Below are 22,191 nucleotides of genomic sequence, written 5' to 3'. Positions count from 1 at the left end.
AGTATGAAATTAGATGTATAGATGATATACGACCATTTTTTTATTTTTTATTAATACTTTTATTCAACAAGAACGCATTTATCTGATCATACGTAACTAACTTTCACACAGTTACAATTTTTTAGAACAAATGTTGAGGTTTATATAATAAATACAATAAAATATAAAATTAAATAAATCAGAAAAACACTTTCCACAAAAATATTGCGGAGAAAAAAAAAAGGAGCAATGATGCTGGAAATTCTGCTTTTCCATCACAAAAATATATTACATTTTAAAATATATTAAAAATAGAAAATATTCATTTCTAACTGTAATAACAACTGTTTTTTTATCAGATAAATGCAGCCTTGGTGAGCATAATACACAATCATTAATTTTTTTAATTTTTTTTTATTGCACCAACCCCAAACTTTTGAACAGTATAATATACATAAATAGTCCTTGCACGAACATAACTCTCTCTCTCTTTATATACTGTATGTTCACTCATGGTTACTACTATAATGAATTCAACATGAACAATCACATTTTTTCCAATAAATGTCATTTGTAAGATTAGTCATAAAAGCAATCAAATTATTAGCATGGTTTGTTAGGTCAACTCATTATTGCGATGTCCTTAAAACATAATAAGTGCTGAACCAGGAAGGATTTGGATATAATGGTGTTACAGGACTGTTCTGTTGTGCTGGGTGGTCCATGTGACTCACCACAAGGGTTTCCTCGGTGTTGATCCCATACACATCTTTGGCCTTCGTCAGCTCAGAGATCACGTGACCCAGGAGTGACTCCCATGAGTTTGGCGTGTTCTGTGTGTGAAACAACATGAAATACATTTCTCCCTTCAGACTGTAATCACTGTTATTGTACCAGCTGGACCGAATTACACCGGCTGTATTTTGTGAGTGAGTGAGAGAGAGAGAGAGAGAGAGAGAGAGGTTGAGAGAGAGAGAGAGAGAGAGAGAGTGAGACAGAGAGAGAGTGAGAGAGAGTGAGACAGAGAGAGAGTGAGAGAGAGAGAGAGAGAGTGAGAGAGAGAGAGAGAGAGAGAGAGAGAGAGTGAGAGTGAGAGTGAGAGAGAGAGAGAGAGAGAGAGAGAGAGAGACTCTATAATGTGGAATTAAAGCAGTCGGACCGAAGACATGAAACTCTTCACATTTGTTTCCCACAAAGCCCCTCTACACCAAAAATAGTCATTCAATCGAGTGCAGAACCATTACTAACGATCTCTTCAGAGTGAGATTTATCTGAGAGGTTCCCTCATTCTGGACAATAACATATTCTTTCTCTTAATAAAATTAGCCTATCTTCAAGGGTCTTATTTAATAATTGTAAAATTGATAGTTACAGTTTTGAAATCTGACTAGATGAGCCACATTGAGCCTTTGAATAATAAACACTGCAAATATACACACGCACGACCAAACATCAACAGAATCTACATGAATTGATATTGCTGTTTCACAGCTACTACAACACACATGCTTTAAGTCTAAGAAAGCTTGGATTGGGCTGTGAAGAGTAGGTCACCTGCAGCACCTTCTTGGCAGCTCCAGTGTTGCTCCAGGCGAGTCTCTCCTCACGGCTGAACCTGACCGACAGAGCGACCAGAGCCTGTGTGTACTGCAGACTGTACAACACCTTCACCACACACGTGAAGTGCTCTGCCCACACACACACACACACACAAACACACACACACAGCACGGTTACCATCAACACCAGATGCAGGATCTTCAGTGCAAAACACAGCATGAGATCACAACTGACGTTCACTTAAATGTTTGTTAGTTACACTGCCCATGATTTATCTATGTATAATGATTTCATTAGGATTAGGATTATATATATATCCATCATATTACATAACATTATGACTGTTTCAAATTCTAGGTATATATTTCATCACTTCAAGCCTTTAATCGCTTTCATCTGTGGGAACTGAACCCATGACCTTGCTGCATTGCTCCACTGTTTGAGCAGCAGGAACACTAGAATAATTTATCTTTGTATAACTTTACGAACTTCATCTTTTTAACCTTCACCCCTACAATCTAAATTATCTGCAAAAGCTGCACACTTTGTAGCGATATACAATCTTGTGCAATTTCAGAAATCAGAAAAAGGTTTTTTTTCCCTCTATAGAAGATTCTTAACCTTTTACTTTGGCCTCCCCAAATGTAAAAATGTTGGTTATATACTTGAATAAAAGCACAGATAAGACGCACACAGAGACACTCACTCAAAGAGCTCTATAGACCCCAGAGTTTCTGTTCTCATACAAGCTTTATTGTGTTGTGTCTTCAGACTGATGGACCCAAATCGATCCCTTGCTCACAATGACGAAACACATGATGCTTATTTGAGTGCCAATCAATGATCAATCAATTATTTTATTATGTGCGTGTAAAATGGTGTACTGTTTGTGTGTGTGAGTGTGTTACCTTTGTGTAAAGGCTGAGGCATGGTAAGGATGAAGATGATGAGGAGGGACGGGACGTCTCTGAAGAGCATGGGCACCTCAGGACGTTCATCATCACAGTACCTGCACACAGAACACACAATCATTCAACAATGCATTCAACAATCTTACTGTACATTTACAGTAGGTGGGCGGGTTACATAAACCCAAGATTGCAATTAAAATATCCTTTGAGCAAATATTTATTTAGTGAGGACAAAGTGCTGTCCGTTTGAGCAGAACTCGTGCCCCAAAAGCGTTTGGACACGCACTCAAACACACCCAAATAAAATTAACATACAATGGGATCCAAACATATCGAGAATGACGAAAACTACCTCTCTTATAATAAAACGCATCGTCTTTTGTGCTTGATAAGAGATCAGAGGCAGGCAGAAGCCGTGACAGCAGTGCTTTTATTCACATGGCTTTATTAATAGCACTGCTAAAGCGCCAGAGGGTTCTAGTGACAGAGTTTTCCTTCAAAAGCCTCTAACAAGGTATTTATAGGCACAGCTGTCTCCCATCTGAGTCCGAGTCCAGCCCGTCCAACAGTCCTAAGAGATGCACAGGTGAAAATGCCTGTGTCAATGCATTTAACTCGCCCGAGAGTGTTAAGTGCCTTTTAAACAGGAGACTCTGTGAGCGGTAACCTCCACACAGCCATAAACCCTCAAAAGAAAGCGCAGCACTCATGAAATGTAGTGCTGCACACCATAATTTGCTAGATGCAGTAGTTATTGGTATCTATGGAAACCCCATTTGTGCAAGTCTCTCTCTCTCAAAAAGACGCAGCAGCAGACACGCAGCATAAAAAGCCAGTTAGAGTAGAATCTTCTGCCTTCTGGGGGTTTTTTTAATTCATTTTTTTCTTTTAAATATCAAAATACAACAAAACACTTACGAGTGCATGTGTATCTTTAAATGTTTATAAGTCAACATGCCTTTTTGACTGATTTGTTCAGTCAGAACTCATCAGAGTCATCTGTTTGTGAACCAGAATACTTTGCATCGCAAGCAATGAATATGAAACTACTGATTACATAGTATATGTGTGTGTTAGTATACTTAAAGTTAATTGTAAATTATTCAGATACTACTCCCATTCTAATTGAAGGTTGCATTTGACCGAAATAAATAAATAAATGCATACATACATGCACATATACATATATAATTTCTTCCTGTGATCAAAGCTGAATTTTCAGCATCATTACTCCAGTCTTCAGTGTCACATGATCCTTCAGAAATCATTCTATGCTGATTTGTGGAAACTGATTTCCTTTGTAGGGATACTTTCACTGTGTTAGCGGGAAGGTTTTTTTTGCCAACAATTTAATTTCTATAATTACAGCAGCATCTCTGATTGCTGGATCTCCATTCTACACTGTGAGTTTAGCAATTTCTATTTTATACAAAGTCTCAGTTCAGGAAGACTGTGTGTGTGTGTGTTTGTACTCACTCATTGTCTCTGCTCTGCGTGCTCTGTGTGAGTCTGGTCCAGGGGTTGTATGCTGAATCTATGCTGTAGAGACGCATGTGCATGGCCAGCACATGAAACAGTTGATCTGAAACACACACAGAACACACACACACCATAGTTAGTGTGTGCAACATGATGAATGGAGTTTGCGTAGAGCCTCCAGGCATGTAGGAGGATGTGACAGGCATCAGACCTCATGAAAACGCCAAACGCTGTCTCCAGACCAGCAGCAGTGCTCCCTACCTTTCTAATTGATTTAGAAGTCATTTTACAGTTTCAGCTTTTAAACGGTCTAATTTAATCTCCTTTGAATGCAATGAATGATGTGATGTATTTCAGACGTGTGTACTTTACAGGCTGCATGGATTCTTAGTGCAGACAGGAAGCCAGATGTACATTATTACCAGAAGCAAAACACCAGCCACATATTAGATGCTGGCTTATCTACAGACTTTTGGACATAGCAATAGCACCACCTATAGGTAACTAAGATAGACTGGATACAATTGTTCCAATTGGATAACAATTGTTAAAATTGTTTCATTCAAAGCATTCTTTATCAAAATATGAGAGGGGGAACAGCTTAAAACACGTATTGGTTGATTGAGTGTGAAATTAAATTTTCAACACAACCCAAGAGTGCTTTTGCATTATGACTGCATTATTTTTTGAAGTGTCGGCCCATTTACACGTGTCAAAAGAGGCCTTTAGCTGTTGCTTTGCACCTCAGTTTTACAGAATCTCACACCATGAGCAATGTGTGTCAACTTCAATATACACTACTGTTCGTGGTCAATAAGATTTTTTAACAATGCATTTAATTGATCAATAGTGACAGTAAAGATTTTCATAATGTTGCACAAAAAATTCCAATAAATAACGTTCTTCAAAACTTTCTATACATCAATGTTTTCATATATATATATATATATATATATATATATATATATATATATATATATATTAAGTGGCACAACTGTTTTCAACTTCAATATTATATTAATAATGTTTCTTGAGGAGCAAATCAGTATATTAGAATGATTTCTGAAGATTCATGTGACACTGAAGACTCAAGTAATGGTTATTCAATTTATAAAATTACTATACCAATTATACTATGTACATAAAAATACTAATATAATTATGTTCAAAGAAAATGTTTCAATATTTCAGCAAAAATGTATTTTTAGATCAAACATGCTAAATAATTTTTTTTAGGCTGTTCCAGTTGATGCTCTAAAATTGTTTAGATCTTACCAGTCTCATTTATCATCTGTAAAATATGGAGTGCCACAAGGATCTGTCCTAGATCCTCTGCTATTTTCAATATGCATGTTGCCCCTTGGTAATATTATTAGAAAATACGGGATTAGTTTCCACTGTTATGCTGATGATACTCAGCTATATATCTCAACGAGACCAGATGAAACTTCCCAATTATCTAAACTTACAGAGTGTGTTAAAAATGTAAAAGATTGGATGACCAATGATTTTCTCCTATTAAATTCGGATAAGACAGAGATATTATTGGACCAAAAACAGTACACAGAATCTAGTAGATTTCAGTTTGCAACTAGACGGATATACTGTTACTTCCTCTACAGTCAAAAATCTGGGTGTTATATTAGACAGCAACTTGTCTTTTGAAAACCCTATTTCCAATGTTAAAAAACTGCATTCCTCCATCTTAGAAACATTGCCAAGCTACGAGACATGTTACCTGTTTCTGATGTTGAAAAGTTAGTTCATGCATTCATGACCTCTAGACTGGACTATTGTAATGCACTTCTAGGTGGTTGTCCTGCTTCATCAATAAACAAGCTACAGGTAGTCCAAAATGCAGCAGCTAGAGTCCTTACCAGGTCAAGAAAACATGATCATATTACCCCAATTTTACAGTCTCTGCACTGGCTACCTATTCAGTTCCATATCAATTACAAAATATTACTCACATATAAGGCCCTAAATGGTTTAGCTCCTGCATGTTCGGGGTTCAGACACTATCTCTGTTCAAATCGAGATTAAAAATAACACTTTCGCCAAGCATTCAAATAAAGCATCTCATAATTTAATAATGTTTAATTTACATATGATTAGTCCATCCTCTTCCCTCAAAACTCTAAAAAATGTATAAAAAAAAAAAAGTAAAAAAAAAACAATGTCTTGGACAACTAGCAACAGGTTCAAAAATCCATTTGCATTCTGTTCTGTTACAAGAACATGAACACTCTCAAACCTCAGTCATGATGGCAAATGAAAGTGTGAGAGATCTCCAGATATTCACTTCGATCCTCCATGCTCTTGCTTATACCCAATTTGCAATCACTTTATCATGTAGACAGACAGCCAAATCGGAGATTTCTGCATCGCTCTATTTCTCGTCCACCCCTATCCTAACACACTCTCTGCCTCCATATTGATCTTCCATCTCCACCCACCTGTGATTATAGTGTGCATACCTGCCCCCAATTACATGCCATCAATCACACAGACATGAAACACGAACCACAAAGAGACTTGAATGGCTAAAGTGAATGTCATCCAATCTACACTAACATCCAGAGAAAGAATGAACATCAAGTGACATTCAAATTCTTCTAATTACAACCCATAATCACTATGACTAAATACAGGACATCTGATGTCAATTCTGACAGCAGTACTACAGAAGTCAAGAGTCATTCTGGAAGGCAACTACTTTTTACCAGTCACTTACATTTGAGTAAATCACTAAATTTAACTTGTAAACTATGTCATGTCACATGACACTGCATAACATACTTATATATAAAAAAAAAATCAAACCAAACAAAGCAAATTAAAACAACAAAAACAAACCAAATACAACCAAACCAAAAAACAAAATCCAAACAAAACCAGAAACAAAATTAAAAAAAAAAAAAACAACCAACAAAGCCACATCAAACAAAAGACAAAACCCCAAACCAATGGCATCCTAGTAACCACTCACAATCCTAGCACAATGGTGGAGAGTTTTGTATGGAGCAATCAGCACACACTTTCCCTTTCTTCGTCCTTACTTTCTATTTTCTAGTTCTCTTGCTGATCTGATCTCTAATGTACCGAGACTGAGTAAACCTGGCCCTCTCTGTGGATGTGGGTTTAATGTAGCTCAGAAAATGGCTGCATTGCTGGAGTGTGAAATCTCTTCAACTGCAATTGAGTGTCAAGGACTGAACTCATTTATACAGAGCCAGTGTGTGGATGTTATGGCCGGGACACACCAAACCGACTTCAAAGAACTAGCGGCGATGAAAGCCGTTGGTGTTGTCGTATCGTGTCGGCAGCGTCGGACCAAAAAGCTGCACTGGAACACACCGCACAAACTACAGCCGATAGCAAACTAACACGTGCATTCTGCGCATGCCTGAGAGGAACGAGCTACTCATATCAGCAGCTATTAGTAGTACATATTCGGCATTCAAAAGGAGAAACCAAAACAAAGATATACGAGATACAACACAAGATATAAAAAAATTTGAACAAAGCAGCGTAGTTTGTAGTTTGCTTACAATTTTGAATATCAGTAACGTTAATAACTTTAATCATTTTAAGTGGCTCATATTGGTATGAAGTGTTCCTGTGGCTCAGTGGTAGAGCATTGCGATAGCAGCGCAAAAGGTTGTGGATTCGATTCCCAGGGAACACACGTAAGGTAATAAATGTTAGCCTGAATGCACTAAGTTGCTTTGGATAAAAGTGTCTGCTAAATGCATAAATGTAAATGTATGAAAACATTTGCGTATTAGAATGATTGGGAAAGATCATGTAATATTTAAACAGCCTTCTGTTTGTACCGCCTTCATTCACATGCTTGTTTTCATCACTTTTGCTTTATTTCTCTGCACTGACTCATTCGCTAAACTGAACATCCAATCAGAGGTCTCACTCTCACCGATGGCCCAGACGCCGATTCAACATTGAATTGGGCAAACTGCTGCCGATGTGAGCCCGACAAGAGCCGACGAGTGGAACAAACCAAACAAACTAGCCCGACCGTCGCTCACCATCAACAAGACGATGGCAAATGGCTGAACGTCGGCTTGGTGTGTCCTGGGCTTTTAGGTTGTGACCGTGAGGAAATTTTCCCACTGCCATAATTCGATTAGGGTTGGGTACCGAAACCTAGTACCAATATGACACCGTTACTTATGGAACCAGTAAGCACCGAACCGAATAAGAATGCCTGAGCGATCGAGTGAAATATCTGTCCTGGTTCACTGAAATGTACACAAGAAGCATGGGCGTCGCTAAGCTTTTTTAGCAGGGCTATAGCATTTAGCTCCATAAACTGTACACAAATTTGCGATCTCCTCAGAGTCAGTCCCCTTAATTTTAATATGAAAACGTCGGCAGACGCATCTCCTCCCCGTCTTTCAGCGCGCTCTTCAATCCACAGACTGCGGCGGAGCAGTGCGAGCGGACTCAAACACAAACAAAGAAGACAAGGTATGTGTTCATCGATAGATTGTTAGAATTTATGTATCTGTGCAGTTCTTTGTCATAAATACAGTTTACATAAGGTCACGAGGGAGCAGTCGGTTTCTCAACTACTGTAAAGTTTTCGCTCCATTCACAGTTCATCAAACCACAGCTGTTTCCTCCAGCAACAATCTAGCTCTTAACACATATGAACGCATACTTTAATTAAACTCATTTAAATATACTTAATCTAATTATACGTACTTTATACATACACTACTGTGCAAAAGTCTTCGTCTTAGGGAGTCTGTTGTCAGACTGCTAGTGCATTGTGATACACAAAGGGCATTTTGGTTGTAATTTGCTAAATAAATAAATAAAATATTTATTATGATAGGTAAAAATTGATAGCCTGAATGCACTGCAAGTCACTTTGGATAAAAGCGTCTGCTAAATGCATAAATTTAATTTAATTCAATTTTTAATTTATTACCTACTAAGAATGCTGATGTGGATTTAAAATCATTTGCCTATAGGAAAGGGGTGAATAATGTTGGATAACTGTGGCTCTACAGGACCAACGTTGGTCACCCCAGCTATAGGGCATATTGAAATGCTGAAAATCTCAAAATGATGTAGTAGAATGTAAATATTATCTCAAATAATATCTGAATAATGCCATAATAGTGACTGAATCATTATTATGGCATTATTCATTGACAAGGCTTTTAGTAGATTCAGAATTGTCATTTCTCTTCAGATTAAAATTTACACTGATCACAATTTATAATGCATAAATAAAAAATAAAAACAAACAAATATTATACTTATTTAAAAAAAAAAAAAAAAAAAACTGAAAGAGATACTTACTAAGACAGGAGCGTTTGGCAGCAGCACTGGCCCCTCCACTGCACAGATTTCCCCCACGATGAACCAACTCTAACTCCAGATTTGTCCTGAGAGAGAGAGAGAGAGAGAGAGAGCGAGAAAACATGTGAACAAGATCAGCTTTGCACAAAATTATCAACAGGTCCAATGATCCAGGAACACTTTACCTGAAGCCTAATATAATATATAGGGCTGTGCGATTAATCGAAATGGAATCGCAATCGCGTAGTGATTGACAGTCTTACTAACCAATAGAGTGAGCGCACCTCTGTTCTCCCCAATCAGCTCTCCTCTAACCAACTGCGTAAACGCCCACCATTAAATAGGGCGAATTGGGGAAAATATCTAATTGCAAATTTTTTGACAGATATTGCGATTGCGATTTGATATGCGATTTTAATTTTGCAAAGTCAATGTTCAACTTAATATTGTCAATAGTGTGCACTGCAGCACATTAACTTATTGGTATCCCTGCTGAAAAAAAAAAAACAATAGAAACCATTACAGAAATTCATATGGTTTCCATTAAAACAATAACAAAATTCCTTTTTGTAGTGCGTTTTGGGCATTATTCCAATAGGAATTACAATTGTTCTATTATTTCCAATCCTACCAATAGAATTCATCAAATACCAGTAGACACCATTATAATTTACATTAAAGCCTAATATAATTCCCATTATAAAATGTAAATCTATTACATTTTCTATTGTGTTTTGGGAGGGGTTTTATAGTTGTTTGTTTTTTGCAGGAAATATTATAATAGTATTACTAGTTTTACATAATTAACTTAATTATTGAATTTCACAGGAAATATTTGTTTATTTTGTGTAAATACATAACTGTATTACTTTAGTCAATTATTAAAGTATTACATAAGCTACACAGGCTGATTTATTCATTTTTAAGTATTTGGGATTTTAAGAACAAGTGAAAAATGTGCTGAATGTTTGATTTCATCCAAGAGAAATTAGCAAAGCAGTTAGACTGAATTTACACTTGTTTTAAACGCGGAGCCAGGCACAAGTTGACACAGGTTGTGCACGTGCGTTAAGTCTCATCCACATTGCCAGATGCGCTCATGGAGACTTATAACATTAATGCATTAACTTGAGATTGGAACCTGTGCACTAAAATCAAGTGTTTAAAATTAACAGCATACATGCGGTTTCTTACAGACGCTTAAAATCTTAAAAGCCTCCTAGAGGAGAAGAAAGAGTGGGGAGTAGAAAAAGAAAGAATGAAGCAGGCAATTTCACATAGATAATGCACTGGGTGCGTGCTTCCACCTGGCTGCCACTGATAAATGACTGAGCTGCTCACAGACACAGACAGACGGAGGAAAGAGAGGTGGCCTGAGGATCATCATCCTGCTAAAGACAGGACAGAAATACAGATGCTGGAGTGACAGCAGGTGGACAGCCTGGAATCACTGAACTGTCAAGATGAAGTTAAAAGACTAAACAAAGACAAAATCATCCAGTACAATGTGATCAGATACAGCCAGCCAAAAACACCAAAAGAAATAAAAAAACAAATGAAACACAAATGTACAAGATAATATATATATACTACTACCCGAGCAGGTGAACATCAGTCAATCATCTTTCAATGCTGCTGAATATAATAAACATTTCACAAACAACACTCTTCATCCAGGAAATGGATTGAGCTTTTTTCTAATGCCACACATGATGGGAAAAGTTAAGCTTCTCTTACACAAACACTGACCCATCTTGTATATATGCACAATACATTCCATGCCTCTTTCTCACCTGGCCACGGAGTACATGAACAGGAAGTCATTGTCAGGTGACCCTGAGTTCTTCCCATAATCCGTGTATTTTTTCTGTGTGGTGTTTTTAATGTCCTTTATAACAGATTCCATCTCTTTACTCAGATTTGACTCCGCCTGGGAGAGAGAGAGAGAGAGAGAGAGAGAGAGAGAGAGAGAGAAAACAGACTTTGTGGAGGTCTCTGTTTTTTAGAGCAGAGTTGACATGACAGTCTATGACACAGGCTAGAGATTTCGTGTTATGAGATGTTAAACCACAGCAACATTTGGCAGGGCGTGAAGGATCACATGGAAGTGAGTGGCACAAGAGGTCTTACTCTGAATCAGGAAGAAGAGATGAGAAGCACAGAACAGAAAAGAGGAGAGAGGAGTGCGCTCTTATAAATACCAGTATGGGATCTCTCTGCTTTAGGCTGGCGCTTACTGGGAAAATGCCCAGCTGCTCCTGAAGGTCCTCCACTTCCTTCACCAGTGTGGACATGCTCTTGTTACTGGGAGTGTGCCAGGCGCCCGTCTCCATCCCACGGCCAGGACGACAGGGCAAAACACTGTTGGCGAACTGACGACACAGCGGACAGGTGAACTCGCCTTTATCCACAGAAAACCCCTGAAGGACCTGATCGTTCTGAAAACAAACAAATACAGAGCAGAAGATGATGTCAGACCGCCCTTATTAGCATTAGCACAACGCTTCCCTGAAAGGTTCAGCTGAGAAGAAACAGGGGTGGATGAACCTCCAATGACACAACAGAGCAGAGTTTCAACTTATAGTCTAAACATATTGTGGATTTGTACATGGTGCAAAGCATTGTGGAACCAACCATGTAACAATACAAGGCATACTCAGAAGAAGCCACTTTATATCAGAGAGCTGCATGAATGATTCCAGGATTATCTGTTAGGTTATATCAGTTAGGAGAGTTTAAATGCTAGGGAGGCTATTGGATTGGAGGCAGTGCACAAAAACACAAAAGCATTTACTAAGTGTAGTGAGATGACTTCTAGAACTCCTCCAAATGATGCATCGCTTGATAAGTTAGAGCTTTTTACAGCACAGTGTTCAGTATAAAGAGCTGGTGGATGCTCACCCGTAAGGACTCCATGTAGGACTTATGACAGTCTATATGCAGGGTGTGACCGCACGTCTGCACATACACCCCCCCGACCCAGCCTATAGACACAGACTGCAGACAGGAACTCTGGGAGAAAAAAAAAAAAAAAACTTCACTCATGAGCTAATAAAAGAGTTAACATTAGATTCTGATTATATCTCAAACTCTTCAAAAATTTTGGTTTTACAAGGTGAGGATAATAATGTATCTAATAATGTACAATAATAATGTTCTAATAGCTGATATGCACACACTTTTGATGGCTCAGCTGAAATCAATATTGATGCGGCAGCTGTAAACTATCTACATTTGGGATAATGGGCTCCATTACCTTGTAGAATAGTTGTTTATTCTAATTGTCCGTTTTATAAAAGTAATAAGACACACGGGACAGTGATTTTACGGTCTTGCACAGTGCCTAACAACCCTTAACATCATGGTAACATCACTGTAACGCATTGGCCTCTTGTGGTTTACTGCATTAGTAAAGTAGGTGTGTAACCCTACTGAAACTGTATCTGTATGAAAGGCTTAGGAAGTCATATTGTATTTATATGCCTCAAAAAACAAAAAAAGAATGAGTTGTAAATTGTTAGTGTTATATAGGTGTTATTGTGATTTTAAAGTGTGTGAATGGGTGTTTATATATGGCACGCACATCTTTAAAGTAGCGTTGCATAAGGGACAGCCTAACATCATGGGTCGCTCCACACGTGTCCTCGGGGGAGATATGTTCCTCTTCTGTAGTAGGCAATCGCTTGGGTGTGTCACTTCGGCAACGGTGCCCCAACACTGAAACACACACACTCTTTAGACATTGCAAGCATATGCTAATTACATCGTCACATTTATGGCATTCCCCATTTGCATACTATAATGAAGTACCATGTCAAAGTCAAAATTGTAACGCAAGTCACGTTGCCAAATCTCCACCAGCTGATTTTCCAGCTCTATAGGGTCAGACCAGATTAAAAATACTAAAGTCACAAATTGGAAAAATTACAGACCAGTGATTATTCGTAAAACAGAATGATAATTTTTTCACAGGATTTTGGGCCGGAGAAGACTATCTTTGGGTCTACCTTTTAAGAGGTCACAATGCTTGATAAATGAGGCAGTTGAAACACTGTTGTTAAAACAAGTAGTGTAAAGTGGGTGAATTTTAAGTCATGGGTTTGTTAATGTAGAGTTAAAATTCTCCAGTAATCTGGACTAGGGCTGCACGATATTGGGAAAAAATTACATTGCGATATTTTATTTTTCTGTGATATATATTGCGATATGAAATCTAATCTATTTTTTTCTTACAAACTCGTGCGGCCTGTCTGTTTGAAAGCCATTTGGAAAGCAAGAAATAGTATGGTAACAAAGGCAACCACAAAACTGATTTGACCTCTATAACATGGAGTCCCCCAGGGCTCAATCTTTGGACCTCTCATGTTCAATCTGTATACACTCCCACCAGGCCAAATAACACAACACAACAAAATTACTAATCATAGCCATGCAGACTAATGTTGCAAGTAAGACTATATATCACAGTGTGCATTCAGTGCATTAATGAATAAAACATTTGGATGCGTTTCCATAAACACAAAACAGAGATCCTCAAATGTAGCAATATATCGCATTAATACTTGCCTTGAATGCTTAGAAATATAAATGCTATTTCCAAGTTCTTGGTCTTGCACTAAAATCCTGATTATCTCATTCATTGTTGGCCTAAAAGACTATAGCTGACCACTGTTGAAACAGTCACTGATATTGCTAATGTAAATGTGTGATACCTGAAGAAGCCTGCAGCAGTACCACCAGTCCTGTGGGTCTGTCTTCAGTAGACGGGCCGCTCTGGCCACAGATCACACAGTCATAGAGAACCTCTGAGTCCAGAGCTTCTGCCGAGCCCATGTCCATCACTGAATCTGTTTCAGGTGACTCTATTAAACACAAAATCAGGAATAAGAGAGCACAGAATTATAGACTGGTAGATCACTAAATTTCCCTTCAAATAAAAGGCCTTGTTTCCACAAGCTAGTGAGCTTCCCACAAACTGTACACATATTAAGGTACCAAATAAAAACTGTTCCAAAATATAGACAGCTAAATTGTGTATCCCTTACACAAGAGGCACTTCCAAAATTTACTGCAAAAAGTTGTAGACCCCAAAAAAAAAAAATAAAATAAAATAAAATTCTGAGTTGAGAGATTGTTGATTATGAAGAATTCTATTTCATTTAAAGGTACTTTTTTGTAACGGTTCTGTGTTTTCCACAAAAACGTAATGCAGAGAGAAGCCAAGCATGAGCGCATGAGATGGTGGTACAAAAATCCAATAAATTAACATGAATTACAAATGCAGTAGATTGGCAAAATTTAATTAGTTATATAATGTGGATCTGAATGACTTTTTTTGCCCTCTCCTGGTTAAATTAACAAATGGTTGATGGAGGTTCAGGCGGTCATGCATTAAAAGCTGTAACAACGGAGCTAATGTAGTGTGAACCCTGTTTTTGTTCGGCATGTGTGAACTAAGCAGAATATTCAGCCGTCTGTGAAGGTCAGTATCTAAACACGGTATCCTAAAACTTGGCGATTATAACATAACATAGCTATACAACATCTGCTGCATTTGCATTTCTTGCTTTCTTCTTTTCTTTTCTCTTACAGGAGATTTCCAGGGTTCAATCATATGTCAACAACATTTGACCAAAGAAAAAAACAGTTACTTTTTTTAAAAAACAGTCACAGTTATTTAAACACACACACACACACACACACAGGCTTCAACTTTCCACTCTAGTGTATAGATATTCTCAGTCAATACAAGAGTAAAAAAAAAAAAAAAATGCAACTTATTGCATTTTGCTACTTATTACAATGATTAGTCCTAAAATGTAGAGAGTATATTTTCCTTTCTTCAAAAGTAGCACTCCCAGTAACAAACACTGCAGATTTCTGCCTTTCCCAAATGACTTATTCCTAGGGATTAATTACCTTTTCTAAATCACTCCGAAATGTTAAAGAACATGTTCGATTTCAAAGCAGATAGAGGCTTTGTAAATGTCAGCGTGTGTTTGGATTGATTTATAGCTTAAGACTGTAGAGACAGAAGTCTATTGGGAAAAGAAACGTTTGCGTTGGAAAGTTAACGTGACAGGGTTGGCCTGAGGCACCCTACCTGATACTGCTGTTACCCACCAACACACCCGTCCTAACTCAACACTACGATACGACATACTATGACAACTAGTCCTCAAATGCCGACAATTTGTGACCTTTATTCACAGTAAAACAGGTCAAAATTTCAAATACCATGATGGTGAAACTACTTTGTTGATTTCAATAATAATTTCCTTCCATCTACCTGCTTTTATCCAGAAGTGCTCATCAAAAACACACACGCATACACAAGGTTCACAGTTTAAAACAGACGTCTGCAGTACAGTACAGTAAACAAGATTAATGAAGCAGACCACTAGATTGCAAACATAGTCATTAACACAGCAATTAAGCAGCCAACACAAATAGCTTAATTAACATAGATGTTTGCAAACAATAAAAAAAGTGTGAACTTGAGATATTTAGGACACTGTTTTACATTTATTTATTTGTATATACAGTACAGACCAAAATTTTGGACACATTACTATTTTTTATGTTTTTGAAAGACGTTTCTTCTGCTCATCAAGCCTGCATTTATTTGATCAAAAATACAGAAAAATAAATGTAATTTTGTGATATATTATTACAATTTAAAATAATTGTTTTTAAATGTATTATACTTTAAATTATCATTTATTTCTGTGATGCAAAGCTGAGGTTTTAGGATCATTATCACATGATCCTTTAGAAATCATTCTAATGTGATGATTCATTATCAAAGTTGGAAACAGTTCTGCTGCTTAATATTTGTTCAGAACATGTGAAAACGTAAAAAAAAAAAAAAAAAAAGAAGCTATGTTTTTAAAATATAAATATTTTGTAATAACAATATACACTACTGGTCAGTAATTTGGGGTCAGTAATTTTTTTCTTTCTTTTTTTAAAATAAAATCAATACTTTTATTCAGCAAGGATGTGTAAAATTGATAAAAAGTGATAGTAAAGAAAATATATTATTAGAATTTTTTTTTAATTTTGAATAAATGCAGTTCTTTTTAACCTTTTATTGATCAAATATATGAGACAGCAGAACTGTTTCAACACTCATAATAAATCAGAATATTAGAATGATTTCTAAATGATCATGTGATCGACTGGATGTTACATGTGACACTGAAGCTGGAGGAATGATGCTGAAAATTCAGCTTTGCATCACAGCAATAAATTATTTTTTTAAAGTATATTCAAATAGAAAACTATTATTTTAAGTTGTAATAATATATCACAATATTACAGTTTTTTTCTGTATTTTTGATCAAATAAATGCAAGCTTGATGAGCAGAAGAAACTTCTTTCAAAAACATAAAAAATAGTAATGTTTCCAAACTTTTGGTCTGTACTGATGTATATATACACACACACAGACACACACACACACACACAGACACACAGACACACACACACACACACACACACACACACAGACACACACACACACACACACACACACACACACACACACACAAACTGACAAAATGAATAAAAGGCAGTAGTAAAAAATATCTATATAAATGCTTTTGAGTTTCCCTGAGAAACTGGGTTCGCTTGTGAAAACACTGACTCAGTCGACTTTTAAGGTATTGGCTATGTGAGACTATATTATGGGCACTCAAGTTCTCATTAATTAAATTTGTCTTGAGCAGATTTGATTTCTGATCAGGCATTGATCTAAACTCCTATCCCTCTGTAAACACCTGTCTCTGCTCTTATCCCTGCTGTAAGGCATCCAGTACAGCTCTGAGATTCATTACCATATGCACACACGCTCCAAATGCTGGCCCAATTTATCCAAAGCGACTTGTGATTCAAATCTGGAAAACAAATGGAGCCCGTACATCAGAGCTCAAGAGAATGTTTTATTCTGACAAACGCATGCACGTACACCTCTATAATACAGACACCGCTCAATGTCAGCGGGACATCAGCCTTGGGCGTCTGAAGCTAATATTTCAACCAAATCTCAGCGTCAGTTTTAGCATTAGTCGTTGACTTCTGGGAAGCAAAGACAAATCCCGTTTCTCTAAACAGATCAGATATGATCCCGACTCAGATAACACTGCTCTGTAGTAAAGCTCGAAAATTTCAGCAAACAAAAATAGTCAGCAGAAAAACCTCATCACTCATGTCTTTAACACAGTGTCATTCTCTCTTGATCTCGGTTACCGGCACACAGCAGAATAGCCCTGAAGCACACCAATACGGCCCCTGAGGATCACACACACACACACACACACGGTTCTGCTAAAAAGGCCATAGGGAGTGTGAAGGGCAGAACAGAGGCAATTTGAGTCACCTTCCTTCAGAGAGTAAGATTACAGCCCACAGCTTCAGCCTTCAAGGACTTCTGCGAGTTTACCACGTCCTCTAAACTATGTGCGAAACTGTGAGGTAATGGACTGTAAAATTATAATAGAATAGTCGAAAGGAGCACAATTAAAAGCAGAATTTTATCTAAATAGCTACAATAACATTCCTTCATGTTCTTGAAATATCAGACCAATGCCATGATACATTCATATGCAGAGCTTTCTGTATGAGCTATTTTAATAAACAATTACGATTTATTTAAACAGACTAACTTTACCCAGAATTCTAAATTCTGCATTTTAAAAATGTTTCCCAATATTTCCACAGTCAGTTATATTCCTTTGCTATTTTTCAATTCCAGAATGATTCTCATATAAATGCCCCCCATGTCCGGGCCGGGTTTTGCACATCCCAAATACAAACAGAACAACAGCCACAGACAGACCCAAAGATAAAGTGGAAATACACACTGATTAAAAATGCATGCTGTGTCTTTAGATCAGACAGACGTCAGTTTGAAAATCAGTCAAATAGACATGAAACTTCTCATTTACTAATTAACCGCTTGAGAGACTCATCAGATGTGCTTCATAAAGGTCAGAAATGAACTTCAGCTCATGCACTTGCTCACCGACATCCATGGCAGTCTCCATGAAGCTCTTCTGCCTGGAGGCAAACTCCGCCAGCAGCTTCTGCTGTCTCTCTCTGGCCCTTTGACGCCTGAATGTCAACACAGAAATCACATGCATCATTATTAAATGTTAATTAGGAAATGTACATTTTCTGAGGCTATGAATGATGTGTTAAGAATCAAATGGGGTTGAAATGTTGACGTTATGATAATCCGACTACATTTGATGAAAGTTTGAAGGACGTATTTGATCATCATTTACTACATCAGATTTTGAAGACTGGCGTATACTCGTCCTCAGACAATCATTGAGTCCATTGGAAATGCTCATTAGTTAGGGGCACACCAACTGAAATTCTGGTCAGTCTATAAATATTTTTAATTTCTTGTTCTTTCATAATATTTCCATGTTACCCAATAAGATGGAGATAAACGTGTGTATATATATATATATATTAGGGGTCTAACGATACGCGTATTCGTATTGAACCGTTCGGTACGGTACGGGGTACGCATTATGGACCGAACGGTTCGTTGGAAAAATTAATTATATTTGGAAAATAAAAAAAATTGTGAAATATAATGATATGCGTTCAACAAGGTAGCCCAATAACCCAAACGACGTAACAGGCAACGCCCCTGACACCCCCGAAGAAGAAAAAAACACCAACTTATATGTTTATGTTAGGCTACTCAGTCAGGCGCTCGCTCACTCAGTAATACACGCTGAAGGCGCGTTGCAAAAAGGTCAATGCGTTTAACAGGGAATCCAAAGTGCACCCAAACACCAGACCTGTTGGTTATTGGAGGATCTTCTATTTCTGGTCTGTTAAACGCATAAGCCATTTCACTATTTTTTTCACAAGAGCCACATTGGCAGAGCAAAATCAAAAGGCGAGCCACTTTTACGACAACATACTAAGTCACCTTTGCAAATGTGCATTTCTACATATAAATTGGACATCCCACAAAAAGAAATAACACGGCCAATACATTTTCATTTAAGAACAGATTTACTTTAATAGTGGGATGAGCGAAAGCTGGCATGCATGTCAAACAAAATGCCCCCAAAAGAAAAAAAAATCTCTGTTTTCAGTGCTGATGCATTCATGTAACATTTAAGGGCACCTAAAAGCGGTCAAAAGAACCGGCAAAATTAATGATTATGAATTTGTAAAATATAGCAGAAGACATTTAATTTTTTTTTATGTCTGTCGGCTAGAAAGATGCTGACTCGTGATCTTCGCAGTAGTGAACGCGCCTGAGAGAAATGCACATTTCATACAGGAGGGAGAGCAGTCTGTTTTCTTTCGTTTTGAATTGTTTTGTTTAAAAGTAGACATTTCAAGCTTTATATATAGCCTATTTGTCAGGTCTGTGAGGCAAGTAGGCTATACGCTGAGTTTCGGTTCATTCATGAGACAAACTCCAGGTTCACACCGGCTCCTTCGTATCGTGGTTATCTATTTTCTATTTACTTCTTATTAAATCCAGACAATTGGTTGATGAAACCTTGATTAAAATTAAGATACAATTAATACAAAACGAAATCAAATTTAAAGACAGGCTTTGTGCTTTCTGTTTGAGGTCTCAGTGAAAATTTTAAAGCAGTCTTAGTGCCGCTGTCAGAGTGCTCCGTAGTCCGTAGTCCGTAGTCCGTAACGGAGAACTGTCCCGTCCATAAGATTTTTTTTTATTTATTTTTTTTATATACATTTCTAAATAAATGCAACTTATAGTCCAGTGCGAGGCTAGGCCTATATGTTTTTTCTTCTTCATTGCGCATTTTTTGACTGATGCGCCTTATAGGCTACTCCGGAGCGACTTATATTGATAGGCTACACCTGTATGAATTCTCATTTTACTTTTTGAACCCCATTATTGAGCCAAGTTTTGCTTGAAAATAGTCTACTGTTGATGACTGTGCAAGACTAATGGATTCAGGGTCAGGCTTGAATGAGCATGCTTCAGACTCATGGTGTGAGCAGAGCGAAATTGGAGCGGGAAATGCGACGCTCCATCCACCGTCCTTTTGAAATTGCCGCTCTGCGCTCTGTCCAAGATCCACCCGCTCGCTCCCGCCTCACATGCTCTGAAGGCAAGTGGCAGTGTGATACTGTAAGCTACTATGCGAGCCGCCAGTTATAGCTTGACGAGCTGCATGCGGCTCGCGAGCCGCGCAATGAGTAACTGTGCTGTAGTGGAAAACGTAGGTTTTAAGAACATGCTTAATGTAATTGAGCCCCGTTACAATATTCCTTCATGAGCTCATTTCAGACAGACCGTAATTCCTGCTTTGTTCCAAAAAACATAAGCCCTATAGAGAACCAATTGAGTAAAAACACACTCAATATAAAGAGTTATAGAGTTCCATATAAAAAGTTACATCTTTGTATTTGTTCATAACTAATATAACATTTTCATTTTTTTTTTATAAGGAGCTGTTTTTGTTTTATACAGTATGCTGCTAAGAAAACACCATAGAAGATGGGTAAAGAATAGCTCCATCATTGTTCAATGTAAAAAAAAAAAAACATACTTTGTTAGTTTTAATAAATAAAACATTTTTATAAAAATCAAGGAAATTTATCTGCTAATTTTTTCTTTTTGCTGTATCTAAAACGTACCGAACCGTGACACCAGTGTATTGTATCGAACCGAACCGTGAATTTTGTGAACTGTTACACCCCTAATATATATATATATATAAATAAAAATATTAGAACTGCTGATTTATTCAACATTTCATTCAACAAAGCATTATCCTTTTGGAAAATCTATTTGTGGCGGTCAGTTTTGATATAGTGACAAGTCACAAATAACTCAATGGAAGCACTGAACACTAGGGCTGTCACTTTTGTGAAAAAATCATTTTCGAATTTTAAGACATAAGTGTTCATTGAATCGATTGTAAAAAAAAAAAAATGTCAAAAAAAAAAGGCGTTTCCTTTTTCAACGTCAAATAACGGATGGACGTAAAGAGAGCGCTGGAAAAGTCAGCAATATTTCTTACTTATTGGCATGAAGTTTCGTGCAGAATAACAAACAGCAACAGGAGTGCAACATTCTCGAAAAAATATATATGCAGAGGGGACGGCTGCCATAACACAAGAAAAACATCATTGCAGGCTTCAACTCGGCTGCATTTATGATTTAATCAATTCAAAAATCTCCAAGATTATTTTAAATAATTATTCAATCCATTTCAAACAACTTTTCAAAAAAATGAAACTTTAAATGGATTTGAGAACAGGCCATGTGTGTTTTTTTATTAAACGTAACTGACACTTAGGCTAGGCAGCACTAGGCAGGCATAATGAAATGCTCAAAAAGGCTAGGGCCATTAAAAATTTATTGGACAGGAAAACAAGTCGATCAACATTTTTGGGGTCCAGAGCAGAGCGTTTTTTATTCACTATATGTCCAGCTTTTGAGAAGACGTGCTCCGACCGCACTGATGTCCCAGGGACACTCAGGTACAGCTGCGCAAGGTGGGGGTATCACCAGGGTTCTAAATTAACTTTTTTGATCACCAGCCAATGTGGCTGGTAACTTTCTAAAGTTACCAGCCAATCAAAATTTCCACTAGCCATTTTTTTCGGTAAAAATAACAAATTATGAGTGCAACTGAATGCATTTGATCATTTTATTAACATTGTTGGCATGAAAAACACATATAAAGTACAATACATACAACAAAATATACACTGACTCAAATTTAAAAATTATTAGTTCCCACCACGAAATTGCTTGTTTTGTTTTTTCTTTCGCGTAACTTACATGCGGCAATCCTGACAAAGCATTACGACATACTTGTGATCAAACACAAGCCATTCATGACCCGTCAACCATTTGGCATTAAATTTTCTTTTCTTTGTTTCTCTGTCCGTAATACGGAGCCCGCAC

General features: G+C 37.3%; 1 protein-coding gene across 1 annotated transcript in view; it reads right to left on the bottom strand.

Moving 5' to 3' along the window:
• ubr3 (ubiquitin protein ligase E3 component n-recognin 3) overlaps window positions 1-22,191 on the bottom strand; it is a 54,898-nt gene that overhangs the window by 2,892 nt on the left and 29,815 nt on the right. Inside the window, exons 24-34 of the mRNA XM_059561396.1 lie at window positions 18,286-18,374; window positions 13,973-14,122; window positions 12,844-12,977; window positions 12,162-12,272; window positions 11,498-11,698; window positions 11,054-11,190; window positions 9,261-9,346; window positions 3,927-4,032; window positions 2,448-2,548; window positions 1,534-1,667; window positions 714-812 (exon numbers count right to left, since the gene is read on the bottom strand). Of these exons, the coding sequence (XP_059417379.1) occupies window positions 714-812; window positions 1,534-1,667; window positions 2,448-2,548; window positions 3,927-4,032; window positions 9,261-9,346; window positions 11,054-11,190; window positions 11,498-11,698; window positions 12,162-12,272; window positions 12,844-12,977; window positions 13,973-14,122; window positions 18,286-18,374 (1,348 nt within the window). The remainder of the gene's footprint in view (window positions 1-713; window positions 813-1,533; window positions 1,668-2,447; window positions 2,549-3,926; window positions 4,033-9,260; window positions 9,347-11,053; window positions 11,191-11,497; window positions 11,699-12,161; window positions 12,273-12,843; window positions 12,978-13,972; window positions 14,123-18,285; window positions 18,375-22,191) is intronic.

Source organism: Carassius carassius, chromosome 11 (genome assembly GCF_963082965.1).
Source record: "Carassius carassius chromosome 11, fCarCar2.1, whole genome shotgun sequence".
Classification (NCBI taxonomy): Eukaryota; Metazoa; Chordata; class Actinopteri; order Cypriniformes; family Cyprinidae; genus Carassius; species Carassius carassius.
This window is presented reverse-complemented; position numbering and strand designations above follow the sequence as displayed.